The sequence below is a fragment of the Balaenoptera acutorostrata genome, chromosome 14 (assembly GCF_949987535.1).
Source record: "Balaenoptera acutorostrata chromosome 14, mBalAcu1.1, whole genome shotgun sequence".
NCBI classification, from domain to species: domain Eukaryota; kingdom Metazoa; phylum Chordata; class Mammalia; order Artiodactyla; family Balaenopteridae; genus Balaenoptera; species Balaenoptera acutorostrata.
This window is the reverse complement of record NC_080077.1, coordinates 75050952-75066262: the sequence shown is the minus strand read 5'-3', so window position 1 is coordinate 75066262 and position 15311 is coordinate 75050952. Positions and strand designations below refer to the sequence as shown.

General features: G+C 37.2%; 1 protein-coding gene across 3 annotated transcripts in view; it reads right to left on the bottom strand.

Annotated features, from left to right (window-relative positions):
• Positions 1 to 15311, bottom strand: part of ME1 (malic enzyme 1) — a 186250-nt gene that overhangs the window by 88275 nt on the left and 82664 nt on the right. For all 3 annotated transcript variants that reach the window (XM_057527582.1, XM_057527583.1, XM_057527581.1), the window contains exon 6: positions 8974 to 9077. In XM_057527582.1, coding sequence (XP_057383565.1) covers positions 8974 to 9077 — 104 coding nt within the window. The remainder of the gene's footprint in view (positions 1 to 8973; positions 9078 to 15311) is intronic.

The following is a 15311-nucleotide window of genomic DNA, read 5'->3' as shown; positions in this document are numbered from 1 at the left end:
ATTAAGGGATTCCTCTATACAGATCTCAATGTTTGCTGATTCAAAGAGAAAAAGAGAGGTAATAATGGACACAATAGGAATTTATTAAAATACTTTTCTTCTTTAGAGAAAATTTAAAATCTAAAACATAAATGTCTCTCTGTAATTAAAATTCAAACCTTTAGTTTACTACAGGCAGAGCCACTTTATTTGGAAAATCGTATGATTCTCTAGTTTATGTTAGGAAATCACCTCTCCGTCGGCTATGTGCCACGGTACTTTCATCATGACGGTCAGCTTCAACGTTTAAGTAATGCTTCCAACGGGAGTTATTTTATTCTCACTATGTAGTATGGTATAACGTGGGACAGTGAGAAATAAAGTAACCTCTTGATAATAAAGCTCTTTTTCTGACAAAACTCACACTCAAGTAAGGAAAATAGGGCACAGTAAAGCAATACATACACAAGACTCATACAAACAGAATAAAATCAGTGTAAAAAATGTACACCCATATTAAAGGAAGGCTGGAATTAATACAATTAGAATTAATGATTAGAATAAACTAGGATTAGGAAAGAAAAGCATCTGAAAGAAAAGAGTTGTAAACTATGTTCAGAAAGAGATGATACATTTCACTTGTTCCTCCAAGTCAAATTGGCTCCTCCAAGGCTGGGCTGGAATGCGGGCAAAGATGCAAAACTAACATTAAAATACTGAAGTATATATCCACCTTAAATCTTTTAGAGAATATAAATGTATTTATATTCACACACACACACACACACACAATGCATACCTATAGATTTTTAATACTTACATGACCTATCTTTTTCATTCACTTGAAAAAAAAAGTAGAGAGAAAGTTATAAACAGAAATAGCTGGCATTCCAAGAAAAATATGGCTATAGTTAAAGTGTGAATCTGATCTTTCTTTGGATGGAAAAATGGGGAAAAAATCTAGTCATAAATTAGATTTGAGTCATGTTCCTTAGTAACATGGTTGCTGATTTTTCTCATATTGACAGACATTCTTTCCACTTGATTTTTTTTTTTCAAATGGTTTACGTCACCTTTGGACCACAAGGAAGAAGAGCAGTGGTGTCCCATAGAGTCATATGTTTTTATTAAATTTCTTATGAAAACCAAAGTAAATTATGCTGCCCAAAGTGACAGGTGGAATCCAAAGGGACTCACAGATTTATAGATAAAATCATCTAAGCTATAAATATACCCATTCATCTAAAACAAGGATCAGGTATAAAAGGCAATGATTGGAATAGGTGGAAGAAGGCAGCACAGAGAGTCAGCCATGAAATTAATTGCAGCAGAAATGGCAGAAAGAAGAACAACAGGACAATGAAAAGGCCCCTTCCCTACGGGGCAGCCAAAGATTTAACGTAAAATGGTGGAGAAATTATTGAACTGCAGCCCTATGTAAGGATGAAGAACACATTAACTTCCATATCTGATGACATCTTTAGAAAGAGAGGATATTATAACAATAATAAAAATTTACTTAGTAAATCTGGCCATGATAATCAGGGGCTATATATCTTATACCTTTGAAATCTGATATGTGACCTTTGAGAACTTTGACCAAATTAATAACTTCTCTAAATAGTCGGGTCTGTCTCAGGCACATAGTCAAGGCTTTAGTTCAATGCTGAATCAGTAAAGAAAGCGTCGTTTTATGAAAACACCATTACCACACCTTGTGGCAAATGGTAGATGGAATGGCTTCAAACTAAGATTATTTCTCTTAAGTGTTCTGTGACACAGCATAATAAAATTTGTGATGGTAGCCAAGGTTGAGGTCTAAATGTAATAATCATCCTTGTTGCCATTCTTAGTGCTTCCAAGGGATTTTTAATTTTAATCATTTAAAGAGGAAAAGGAAAAAAGATTAAGTACAGTCATTGCTGAATAGTTTCTATTACTTTCACTGAAAAATTTAATACTAGCTTTTTAAAGCTCACTTGAGGTACTGCCTGTTTTCTCATTTAGTTAATAACTATCAACGAAATTCTGATATAAAGAATTTTAGACAGCAAAGCTGAAGCTGTCACTACTTTTCTTATTAACTTTCAGAGGCAATTGATTCTGGAAAACAAAGGCTACTACAAGAAGTACAAGCACAAAAACAAACACAAATATTTAAGGAGTGCCTACAAGTAGTGATTTTAATATATACTTGGCAGTATGCAAGGATTATAAGAGCTTTAATATTTCCTGAAATTAAATCACATGAAAAGAAGGAATTATTTAAAATACCAAAGTTCTGCCATTCATACCTATCATTTTAAGCTATATAAACAAAACAAATCAAATTCAATCATTCATCTGACAAATATTTACTGACTACTTATCACATGCTGGATAATATTTTAGAAACCAGGAATATGGTAGCGAAGGAAAGAGTAAACTCCCGCTCTCATGAAATTTATAGTATAAGGATGTAGGCAGAACATAAATAAATATAAATATGTCAGATACTGATAAATGCAGAGAAGAAGAAAAATGAGTTGGGGGTAAAATTGTAAATAAGTTGCTCAAGGAAGACCTCATTGAGAAAGAGATATTTGAGGAAACTGTATTTTATTTTATTTTATTATTATATTTTTTGCAAAGCCATGGGATCTTAGTTCCCCGACCACGGATCAGACCCAGGCCCCAGCAGTGAAAGCGCCGAGTTCTAACCACTGGACTGCCAGGGAACTCCCTTGAGGAATTTTAAATATCTCTTTAAAGGAGAAGAGAGCTAGCCATGTGGAAAACTGGGCAAGGTGAGGGTGGGAGGATTCCAAGGAGAAGAAATGACAAGCCTTGAGGCATTAGCATTCCTGGCTTTAATTAGAAAAATAGCAAACAAGGAATCAGATGGTTCAGGGCCTTTTTTGCTATGGCAAGGACTTATTTTTATTCTGCATGAAATAAGCCCTTGCAGGGTTTTGAGCAGAGAAATTACCTAACGTACAGTCATTTTAGCTTCTGTGTTGAGAACAGACTAAGGGGCAACAAGGGAGGAAGCAGTCAAACTAGTCAGGAGACTGTTACCAACAATCAGGGAGAAGACGTTCAGATAAGGGAAGTAATAATACAGACAATGAGAAACGGCTAGTTTCTGGATACATGCTGAGGTTAAAGCTAACAAGTTTTGCAAGTAGCAAGGTACAGAGTGATGACTCCAGTGATTTTCATCTCAGGAACGGGAAGAATGGGCTGCCGTTCACTGAGTGGGAAGTACTGCAGCAGGAGCGGGGCCGGGGCGGGTGGGAGGTCAGGAGTCCAGCTCCCGATCTGCTCCGTACGCTCTGTCTGGCGCAGATCTACATCAAGGAGGAAGCAGACTATGAGCCTGGAGCTCAGAAGAGAGGTACAGACTCCAAACACAGATTTTGGAGTCACAGATATAAAGATGAATGACCAGACGAGGTCACCAAGGGGGTGGGGATAAACAGTAACGAGGAAAGCTCCAAGCCCTGGAGTACGGTAAAGTATAGAGGTCAAGGGAATGAAAAGAAAGAAGCCAAGGGAAGCGTGAAGGAGCAACCAGTGAGGTAGAAGGAAAGCGAGGAAGGTGTGCTATTCTGGAAGCAGAGGGAAGAAAATCATGTGATAAAAATGTTCAGTGAACATATCTGGGCATAGAAATTATTTCTTATTCAGGATTATTTTCTTAACCTATATTCTCAGATGTAGAATTACTAGGACCAACTGATAAAATCGTTGAAAAGGCAAATACTAGGCAAACAGACCTGTGGTACTCCATTGGAGCTTCTACTTAGTATCCAGGCTAATCAATCCTTTCTGAATTCAGTTTTCCACTGTTAATGAATTTACCTAACTATAATCAAAGAGCTCATATTAATTTTCAACAGAAGTACCATGACTAAAAAGTATGACTTTGACAACGGACTTCATAGAAGAGGTAACTGGTATCTATAACACTCATCTGATTTATATAAATTAAGTCACTTACTATTATTCTCAGTCCAATTTCCTGTTTCTTTCATTGCATTCACTATAAATTTCATTCTTTCATTTGCTTATTTGCTTATTTTCTTGTCTATTATCTGTCTCCTCTAGTAGAGAAGCTATGTGAAAGGCAGGGATTATTTTTGTCCTATTCAGCCCCATATCCACAGCACCAAACACAGTGCCTGGCTTTCAACAAATGAATGAATGAATCAAAACAATGAGAAAGAAAAAATAGATTGACAAGACATTCTTACTGGAGAGATCTAGCTTCTGTTAGGGCACAGTTGCCTGGGGCAACTCAATGATTTGCTCCAATGGCCAATGTTTCCAAAGCAAAAATATTATGCAGAGGCTAGCATTTATCTATCATCTGACTTATAACAGAATATCAGAAATATGGTCCATCCTACAGATTCTAGCACCTGCCTTTATTACAAACCGTAAAATTTTTTTTCTGCTCAGTTTTCATCTTAATCTAAATATCACTGTGTTATGGCTCTCAGATCCCCCACTGTTGCCCCAGGGGTTGCCTCAGCTACAGAGAGCGCTACACCATAGGCCATGCTCTTTCTCAGGGTGACATACCTCCAGTGACTAACTGATGTAGGAATAGAAAGGCTTGGCTATCTCAGCCCAAGTGGGGACAATTCTGAAAAGCCACTGTAGTTCCCGAGTTCCCCATGGGGCCAGAGGAAGGTGTCTTGTGCTGCATCCCAGCTCAGTTTTTCCCTGTGCCCATTCCTGCTCCCTGTGTACCCCTTCCACAGGGGTTGATCTCTAGGGCACTTCTTATAAACCTCTGAATAGTAAAGGTCGTTTCAAAATATGTTTCCCAGGTAACCTAATCTGTGACAGATGGTACGAGGAGTGGTCTGAGAAAGCAGGTGATAAGATGGGGCTTTGGAGCTAGATCACTAGCCGCCTGGCTGGCAGTGAGGAGCCCAACCCCAGTGGAACACAGAGAAGCCCTGGCACAAGGTGGCGGTCCAGCTGTTAAAGCTCTCACCAGGGGTAGGCTGGGATGGTATACCAGCAGAAGGGGAACAGTTTAGCTGCAATGACGTTTGAGAAACATAGGAGGAATAAAAACTGTAAGGACAACGGAAAAAGAATATAAAAAGCTAAGGGCAATATACGTATAACTGATTTACTCTGCTGTACACCTGAAACTAACACAACATTGTAAATCAACTCTACTCCAATAAAATTTTTTTTTTTTTAAAAAAGAATGCATTTGCAAATTTGAAGAAAAAAAAAAAAGCTAAGGGCAAGTAACCACCAACATGAAAGCCAGAGGAACTCTCTGGTAGATACAAAAATGCTCTCAGATCTTGCAGCTTTGGGGCAAAGAAAGGTAATGACCAGGAACAGGGATTAATCGTCAGAGTAGTCAGAAACTCCCTAACTTCCAGGCACGGAAGATGTGCTAAGTCAGGATCCTGACTGGAAAAGAACAGGATCCTGCCACATGGGACGAGATGTCTCGTTTGATGCCTCCCAAAATCCTGAATTCCCAGATTCCCCAGAACTTTCTGAACCCACAAAAGTGGCCTGCCCCTTCTTTTTTGGGCGATGATGTAGGTAGAGGCTTCTCTCCCATAAGACAACCTGGGCCTCTGTAACCCCCCATCTGTCCACCCTCACCTCCTCTCCAGAAACTTTAGCCTATATAACTAGGGTTATATCACAATATAACCCACCTGGGACGTAAGAGGCCTGATAAAGGAAAAAGAAAGAGGCTATTTGAGAAAGGAACTGCAAGATCTAGCAAGTTTACATTAGCAAGGAGAGTACATCTAAGATTAAATTCTGAGGGTGTTTAATCAAAGGAGCTGGAATTTAAGATGAGATAAGGGAGAGTTTATTGATTTGAGGGCACTGTGCTGAGATGCAAGGTTTACAACCAGCAAGAATCTCAGGAGACGGTACAAACTGGCTACTAGGATGGCTCCTAAAAACAGGGGCAAAGTAATAGCTCATGTAATGCTGAAATGCTAAGAATGCTGGGGCAGATGGCAGAAGAGGAGAGTAGAGGCTCAGAGAGTGCATTCTGGGGTGCACATGCTACATAAGGCCAGGACCCCATTGGATGGTGATGTTCCCTGGGAAGGCCCAGAAAACGCACCACTTACCAAAGCCATGAGGAATGTACTAGTGAGAAGACATCTACATTACTAGGTTCTGCGTGGTGGCTCTCTTCTGAAGGTCAGAAGTGACAGAGGAAAGGTTTTAATGGAACCAGGCTCATTAACAGCAATGGGGATAATAGGACCAGGTGAGGACCAGAAGCCACCAGAAGCCAGGCAGGTACAGTTATCCTGAGAGTGGCAAGGTTGGTGTGCAGGGGGTGCTGACCCACAGTTATTGACCTAATTCATAGAGTATGGCATCCCTAGAGACAAAATAAGAAGGTAACGAGGCTACTACTCAGTAGGTACATTCAAAAGAAATCAAAGACGGATGACCACAAAGCTGAGGGTAGCTGCCCCAATGAAGTCCCAATCACATGCTCAGTTTCCAAACCTTCGCTAATTTTTGGACTCACTGATGGAAGAAGAAGCCTAGTCTCCAGAAGGGAGGATCTTGCAACACCATGGCAAGAATACAAGATAATAATTTCCCCAATCCTTCCCCAAACGGACCTATAGCCCTTTATTCAAGCCACTGTGCACTGGGGACAGGGAATACCCAAACATTTTGAGGGCACAGAGCTGACAGTGATACCAGGAGACCTGAGGCATCAATATGCTGTCCCTCCACGTTAGAAGCATATGGAGGCCCATAATTAATGGTGCCCTGGCCAAGGTCTAGTTCATACTGGATCCATTGGGACCACAGACCCAGGCGGTGGTGATTTCCACAGTCCCCAAATATAGAACCAGGATAGACATATACTTGGCAGCTGCCACAACACCCGTATCAAATCTTTGGCCTATGAGGTAAGATGTATAATTGCAGAGAAAGCCAAGAGGAAGAAGTTGCAACTGCCCCATCCCAACCCTGACAAGACAGTAAATTATAAAACCAACATAATGTTGCTTGGGGAGTGGGGCATGGAAATTAGTTTTCCTTAAGGGTCTAAATAGCATGCAGGGGTGGTCCCAAGGCTGTTGGCCAGTCGAAGTTGCAGCTCAACTTCTCTTTTATCCACTTCTTTTTCTGTCCCCTCCCCCTCCAAAGGGGTTGATTCCAAGCACACTCCTTAATAACTCCATCTCAGAACCAGATTCCTGGCTAAGCCAACTTGTAACAGGCATTTTCCACCTTGAATGTAAGTTATATTTCCTTTTTAAATAATCTTGGGCTTATCTTCAGGACTACTCCCCAATTTAATTCGGTAGTACTAGGTTTCATTTCTAGAAAACTTTTCCCAAAGTAGTGTCCTGCCAGGAAGTGTCTTTGAAAAGTCTGTGGGATTTTTCTCTGGGAAGAGCCCAGAAGTATAATTCCTGATTTACACGTGGTCTCTGCATTTTAAATTATTGTTGACTCTTGTCAAACCCCATTTCCTTATTACAGATTCTAGGTAACCTCTCAATTCAACATTTAAAAAAACAAACAAACAGCTTTTCTGATTCTAGATTGACACAGCTTATTCAAAATCAGCTTTTCATCTGGAAAGCTTTTCATTGATTATGGAAATATTCTCTTTTTATTTCAACAGCATTTAAGTATATAGGCCATACACGCTAAGTTCATAACTTGTTTTAACAGCTTCTTTGTAAGTATATTTAAGTTACCTATATAAAGATAGATTTTATTTACACAAACAGACAATAAAAGCAAATATGTTGAGAATTTCCTTTTCTTTTATATAGCCTTGCAGTATTCTCTATACAATCTCTTGATTAATGTTGCTACCTACAAAGTTACACATAATTTCAAAAACTTACATAAATTTTACAGGGTAAGGAATTTAAAATTAAACATGAAAAACTACTATCAATTAACTGTACCATGAAATCTTGAACTTAAAGTGTAGAGTTTCTCAACTATTTCTATGAGTAAGTGTAGTTCATTATAAGTTTAAGTTAATAAATAATAACAATAAATAAATCAGGCGTGGGTCTTTAAAAAGTAGTCCATACTAACTGGCAAATATACTCTGCACAAAATCTTGGGTAATAAGAGATTCAAAATATTCTAAATACTGTGCAAGCTGATGAAAGCATTTTCTGCTGTTGAATTCAACTTCTTAAAATTAAACCTTATAATTAAAAAAAAAACGAGAAGTATGTCTATAGTTACAATTGATTCTAGTGATGAGTTCATTTCTATGAAAAACCAAAGCAACATATATGTTTTTAAACAGTACATGGTTTCTGTGGCTATACAGAAACAAATGGGATGACTGTTAGTGCGACAAAATTCTCTCAGAACATATTACTAAATTATGGCAGAAGTCTCTACCTTGAAGGAAAAAAACTGGAAAATTTTACAGTAGCCCTGGGTCCACAATTAAATGCTACCTAGACCAGGTGAAATATTGTACTGCATCTTAACCAAATACAGTCAATTTAATCAGAGATTCATGGATCTTGCTCCATTCTGGACCCTGTGGATTGTACTAACTCATGCTCACTTCTTCCTCTGCTTCTCCTACCACAAGAGTCAGATTCATCCACAAAGATGATGGAAGACCAGATTTTATCAGCAGCCAGAAACAAAGTACAGACTGCCAATAATCATGAAAAGGCTTGCTCAGGTAATTTAGTCACTAGCCACTGCTTCATTCACCATAATCATGCCTCCCAAACAACAGAATCTGAAGATTCTTGTAAGAAAAAAGTATCTTCAGGGATAGAAACAGAGATAACTTATGGGGGGGTAGACACATTAGATTATCATTTGGTCAGCAATAGTTATGAGGAGATATATATATTTCATTCAAATCACTTCTAGTTATTAAACATACTGTACCATACTTGGATATTTTTATAGTTTATTATGTTAGGTTATCTTTAAGTTTTTGAAATTTAACTTAAAAATAGATAAAATAAAGATTATACGTACTTGGAAGAAACTGCCTCCATGAATTCGTCCAAAAAATCGTCATATTCAGGACCTCTCACTCTTCTCTGCCGTAGTCCAATGTACAATGGATCTTTAAGTAACTCCTATTTGTAAAAAAAGTTACCATAAGTATAGAAATAACTAAAGGCAAGTCATTTACTCTTTCTGAGTGAATCTCAGTTTTCTCATCTCTACAAAAAGGATAGAAATGGAAATAAAATCTAGCTATACTGATTCAGAATTAACCTACAGAGTTATTATTTAGTATTATATATAATATAGCTACAGTGCTTATAAATAAGAATATGAAATATAATTACTAAACATTTAAAACATTCTTATGTTTTTATTGTTATTCTTATGTCTTATTCTAGAGGAGAGAAAAGGTATTAAAATCTCTCAGTTGTGTAAAATTCAAAAGGCAAAGTTCATCACAAAGAAAAATATATTGAGTTTTGAAGTATCATATTAGCTTAGGAAATGGAAAGATAGCAATTCCTTTCTTAGATTTTTTTCTAAAACTCATACACACAAACACACATACACACACACACACACACACACATATCAGGCAACACTACTCTGTTTAAGCTTTAGAATAGGTAATTTTTTAATGAAATCAGTTTTTAATTGAGGTATAATTTATATACAGTAATGTGCACCCATTTATGACAAAAGCTCCCAGTAAACTAGGAATAGAGAGGAAATTCCTCAACCTAATAAAGGGCATCTGTGAAAAACCCACAACTAACAACATATTTAACAGTGAAAGACTGAATGCTATTCCCCTAAAATTGGAAACAAGACAAGGATATCTAGTCTCATCACTTCTGTTCAACACTATACATACTAGAGATCCTAGCCATTAAAATAAGGCAAGAAAAAGAAAAAAACAGGAATAAGGATTGGAAAGGAAGAAGTAAACTGTTTCTATTTGTACACACATGACCATGTACATGGGAAATGCTAAGGAATCTATCAAAAAATTCACTAGAAATAATACATGAATTTAACATGATTGTAGGATATAAGGTCAATTTACACAAATCAAATGTATATCTATATACTAGCAATGAATAGTTGAAAATGAAATAAAATACACAACTCCACTTACAATAGCATTCCAGAACATAAAATTCATAGGGACAAATTTAACAAAACATGTGGAAGGCCTATATAGTGGAAACCACAAAATATTGCTGAAAGAAATTACAAAGACAAACTTTTTACAGCCTGGGAAAAAATGGCAATCTGTTTGACATAATAGTGAAACAATTGACAACACTGCCACCTTCAGTAACCTAGAATAGAGAAAAATGTACCTAACGAACTTGTGAATCTGACTAAGAAGATTTCCAGGCAGAATGCTGAATGCATAAACTGGCTGTGTGCTAAGGTTAAAATGGACATGAACTAAAGAAGGAAATGCTCAGCTTGTGAGCAAAATTTAAACAGAATATAGAGGACACAAGACTTGCCTGTAAAAGATTTCCAAAGTAAAATAAGGCCTGTGGTCAAATTAAGTGTGTGGTTGTAATAACTCTTTTGAAAGCTTCTGAAAGATTTAAAGTGGAGCCTGGGAGACCCTCGTGCCTAGTTCAGTGGAACTGGTACCACAGCACTTGGATATGTCAACCAATAACAGGGAGAAGGCCTATTTTGAAAAGAATTGTGAGTAGGGCCTTTATCTAATGTAGTAGACTATAATCTGATACACAGAAAGCCGCAAAGAAATTTTTAAAGGTACTGTACTACTTGGATTAATTGACACAGAGACACTTCAAAACAAAAATAGTTCATTGGATCCTCCACTTTCCACAGGCAGGAAGCAGACTGAGAGAGCCATTCTGATGCAATGGGGCCATTTCTTATGGAAAAGGGAGACTATCTCAGAGGACAGAGCCAAGAGTCCAGACAGAAGAGCCAAAAGCCTAGAAGAACAATGAACTACAGAACCACCCTGAAGAAAAAGAACTGGGCTTATTCAAAGAACATTCCCTCCCCCTCAAGTAGGTGGCCTGGCAACATATGTCCATTGGGAATTCAGAATTGCTATGAACCACTTAGAGCCATATGACTCCTATTCCTGCCATTCTGGAAGGGAGTGTTGACTGAGGTCGTTCTGTCCCTGCCTCACCACTGTATGCTTGGTATGTGGGAACATATAGGAAGAGCCACACCAAGGAGCAAAACACGAGGATCTTCATTTGCATCTAGACCTGATTTAGATGACAGGGTCCTGAACTGTGGGCCTGCTGTTTTTCCTGGGATGACATTTTTGGAAACCTAGGATGGAGATGAGCATATTTTACATGTGGAATGTGAACAATGTGTGATGGGTGAGAATCTCTATGGAGAAAGGCCAAGCTGTCCCAAGCATCCCAGCCTCCCTAGCCATCCCAGGGAAATCAAGAACATTAATAAAACAGCAATTATTCTAAGTCACTAGGTTTGGAGGTGGTTTATAGATAAATGATATGGTTTTGCAGGTGTGGTTATGTTGTCAAGAAGGTTAAACCATTTGAATCACCTGAGTTGGAATTTGCTTACAGACAACAGAAACTGTAGCCCAGTTCACATGTCTTGTCCTAGTGTAATTACTAATAGTATCCTCTTTCATTGTGAAAGTGCCTTGGTTTGGCCAATACATTATGTGGTCGTCCCACTTATAACGTACTGCACAACAATGAGTTAAGGCTTTCTGGCTAGCTGGAAGTTAACATATCAAATCATATAAATGTATTTCACAGGAAATGTAAAATCTAAAACTGAGTACTGTTGTAAAGCCCAGCTGTTCCTTGAGGCCTAAAAACTTTAAACAATCTACTGGCAGGCTTCTGAACAGCTGATGTTAAAGTGCCAATGAACTACTAATGGCTGCCAGAATTAAATACTTTCTCCATGTCTGGGATATAGCTGGACTTCTAAAACGTGAATTAGAAAAAGAACACAATTGAGAAAAGATGTTACATGTTTCCCCTTCTCTTTTCTCTCATTCTTTCCCATGATAGTAATTAAAGTATATCATAAAGAAGTCTGCTACAGTGAAGAGTCAATTATGAAGATTTATGAACAAGATAAAGCTTTTGAATTAAATCAGGAAGTTATAAAATTCTTCCAGTCATAATGTCTCTGTCAAAAATTACTGTTTTTTAAAAATGTCATGATAATTAAAGCTTTAATAATGAGTGCATTCTTGGAGATCTGGCTGACAAAAAAATAACATCTACAAAAAGCAATTTAACAAGATTACCCAGTTGAGATAATGGTACCATAGACCAAGCAGCCTGGCACAGAAGTGACATTAATTCACTGGATTAAAAACTTCTCACAGCCAAGAGTAAAAACTTAATAGATCTTTGTTGGAAAATAAATGAAAGACTTGGTATTAAGCAAACACTTTAAAAAGATTAGACCTTCTTTAACAAGAGGTGTCACATGCAATGCATTTGTTGTCACTGAAGACTCACAAAGACTTAGAAGCATGTGAGAAGGAAAAAACTTAGGCTTTGAAAGAGAGTAAAGGACAAAAGCATATGGAAACATAAGAGAGTTTCAAAAAGGAGATAAGGAGGGTATATATTGGTAAAATTAATTATCATACTTCTTAGCACTGTCTCAACTCTGGAACCTTGGGAATTTTTATTTGAAGTTAATAGTAATCACTATCAACTTTTACCTTGTTCACATCTCTCATTTCTATCATTCCAGTCTAAAGTTTCTGAGAAATAAAAAATATTTTCTCAATATTCTAAAGTTTTAAAAAATCATTACAAAAAGCAGTATTTCCTATCAGAAAATTTGACAGCGCTGAAATGTAAAATCAAAAACAAAGAAAACCAATAAGCTCTACCCATTCAGAACTACCCCACCACTAGCACCTTGATGCATATTCTTCTAGGTCCTTTTCTTTACATCTATGCATGTATAGTATTATCTGTCCAAATTGGGGACAATATCATAGACTGTTTTATATATAACCCCTTTTCACATAGGAATATATTGTGGAAAATTGTCACATCACTCACTAGATGAACATTTTTAAAATTTGTGATCTGTATTGGAACTCTGCCCTTCTAGAGAGGATGAACAAATTAACAATCCCCCACCCCCCAGTGACATATAATAAATATGTTTATTTTGTTGCAACCAAAGGAACAGTATTATCTTTCCACACATATGTGTGTGTGTGTGTGTGTGTGTGTATCTGAAGTATACATGTAAAATATATAATAAATAAAATATATAGTAAAGTAAAAAATATATAAATATATTTAAATATAATGTTATCAAATAGTATTCATTTATATTTCTTTTCTAATATCATTAAACATTTTTCATAAGTTTACTGACCATTTTCATTTCTTCATTTTTAAATTATCTGTGACCATGTGTCCTTAGGCAATTTGTATATTTCACATTTAACATTTTCTCATTGAATTGAAACTGTTCTTTGAATACTAAGAACATTTTAAATCTTTATCTGCCATAAATGTTATGAATATTTCCCATTTCAGCATTTATTTTTAAATTATATTTATAATATACAGATAATAATACTCTATGCTGCTATTTACTCATTATTTTCAAATGAAAAACCAAATTCTGTAAAGAAATAATATAAACTTTTTGCTGTTTTGCTGGTTCATGTCATCAATATGATTAAGCAATCTAACTGCCAATGTTCAGCCAAGAGTCTCAAGCAATACTTAAAATGTCAGCATGCATATGAGCTGGCATGAATCTTAACAAGCAGTAGAAATAAAAATCATTAAAATTTGACTGTGGTTCAGTAAGTCTGGAGTGGAGCCCAGGATTCTGCATTTTTAACACATGCCCCCAGTAATTCTGAACTGGTTTCGTTCATGGAACGTATATTGAGAACCACTCATTTCAACCTTAAATTATTAAGTTAAAATAAAATTATTCTACTTCCCTGAAAGTTCCTGTCTCAGGTAAATTTTTTTCTATTTTCGTTTATAGAATGGGTATTTCTGAAATATATCACAAACTTCAAGGAGTTCCTGAGACTTACAGCGCATATAAAACCAAACTGTAGACCCCATTCTCTTTCCCAAGGCACTGGTGTTGTGCCTCAGAAAACAGAGGAATAAATCCTTGATATAATCCTAAATTAGAGAGGGTGAGGTAAGAGGAGACGATGAAAAAGTAAGCATGTGACAATACACACCAAGCTGGGAACTGAGGGATTATCTTCTCTCCTCTGACTTTACTATACAATATAACGATTGGTACTCATTCAAATGCAGGATCACTTGACTGAAATGGCAAGCAATCCCCATAATATGAAAGGACAAAGATAAAAAGTGCGGGGGGTTGAGGGAGAAATGCTGACCACCCAGCTGGGACCATGTGGCAGGCAGAATAATGACATGCTCCTCCCCGCAAACCTATAAATACATTACCTTTTGTGGCATAAGAAACTTTGCAGATGTGATTAAAGGTGAGTCCTTAAAAGCAAAAAACCTTTTCTGGCTGTAGTCAGAGAAAGAGATGGGATGACAGAAACAGGGTCAGAGAGACACTACATTGCTGGCTTTGAATATAGATAAAGGGGACCATGAACCAAGGACTGGAGGCATTTCTCTAGAAGCTGGAAAAGACAAGGGCGTGGAACTCAGCCCTGCTGACATCTTTTATGATTTTAGCCTGTTGAGACTTGTGTCAGGCTTGTGACCTATAGAACTATAAGGTAATATATTTGTGCTATTTTAAGTCACTAAGTTTGTAGTAATTTGTCATGGTAGCAATAGAAACCTAGTACCAGTCACATTCTAGTGCCAACAATGACTTCTGTACAAGTGCTGAAAGATACATGGCAGGTTCATATGACAGAAAAATCTATCAGGTTTTTCTTTTGTTCAGTTACTCCCCAACACAGCTGCTTCATGCCAAACATGAAGAGCACTTTCTAGAACAAAAGGGGGAACCTTCTCAATGGGAAGAGGCTTCAACATTGTGACTTTAAGTTCCAATAAGGATTCCAGATCTAGATACACTGTACACATGAACTGAAGGCCAGACTAAACATAAAACTAGAATCAGAAAAGCTGAGACCCAGAGCAACAGTTTAATAAACAGAGACTGACTATGTAGAGACAATATTCTCCCACTCATACTGCCCATGCCCTCTTGAAGACTGACCATGTGTTACGGGCTCAGTTGTGCCCCTCCAAAGTGCATATGTTCAAGTCCTAATCCCAGTACTTCAGAATATGACTGTATTTGCAGACAGGGTCTTTAAAAAGGTAATTAAATTAAATGGGGTCACTAGGGTGGGCCCTAATCCAACATAACTGGTGTTATTCTAAGAAAAA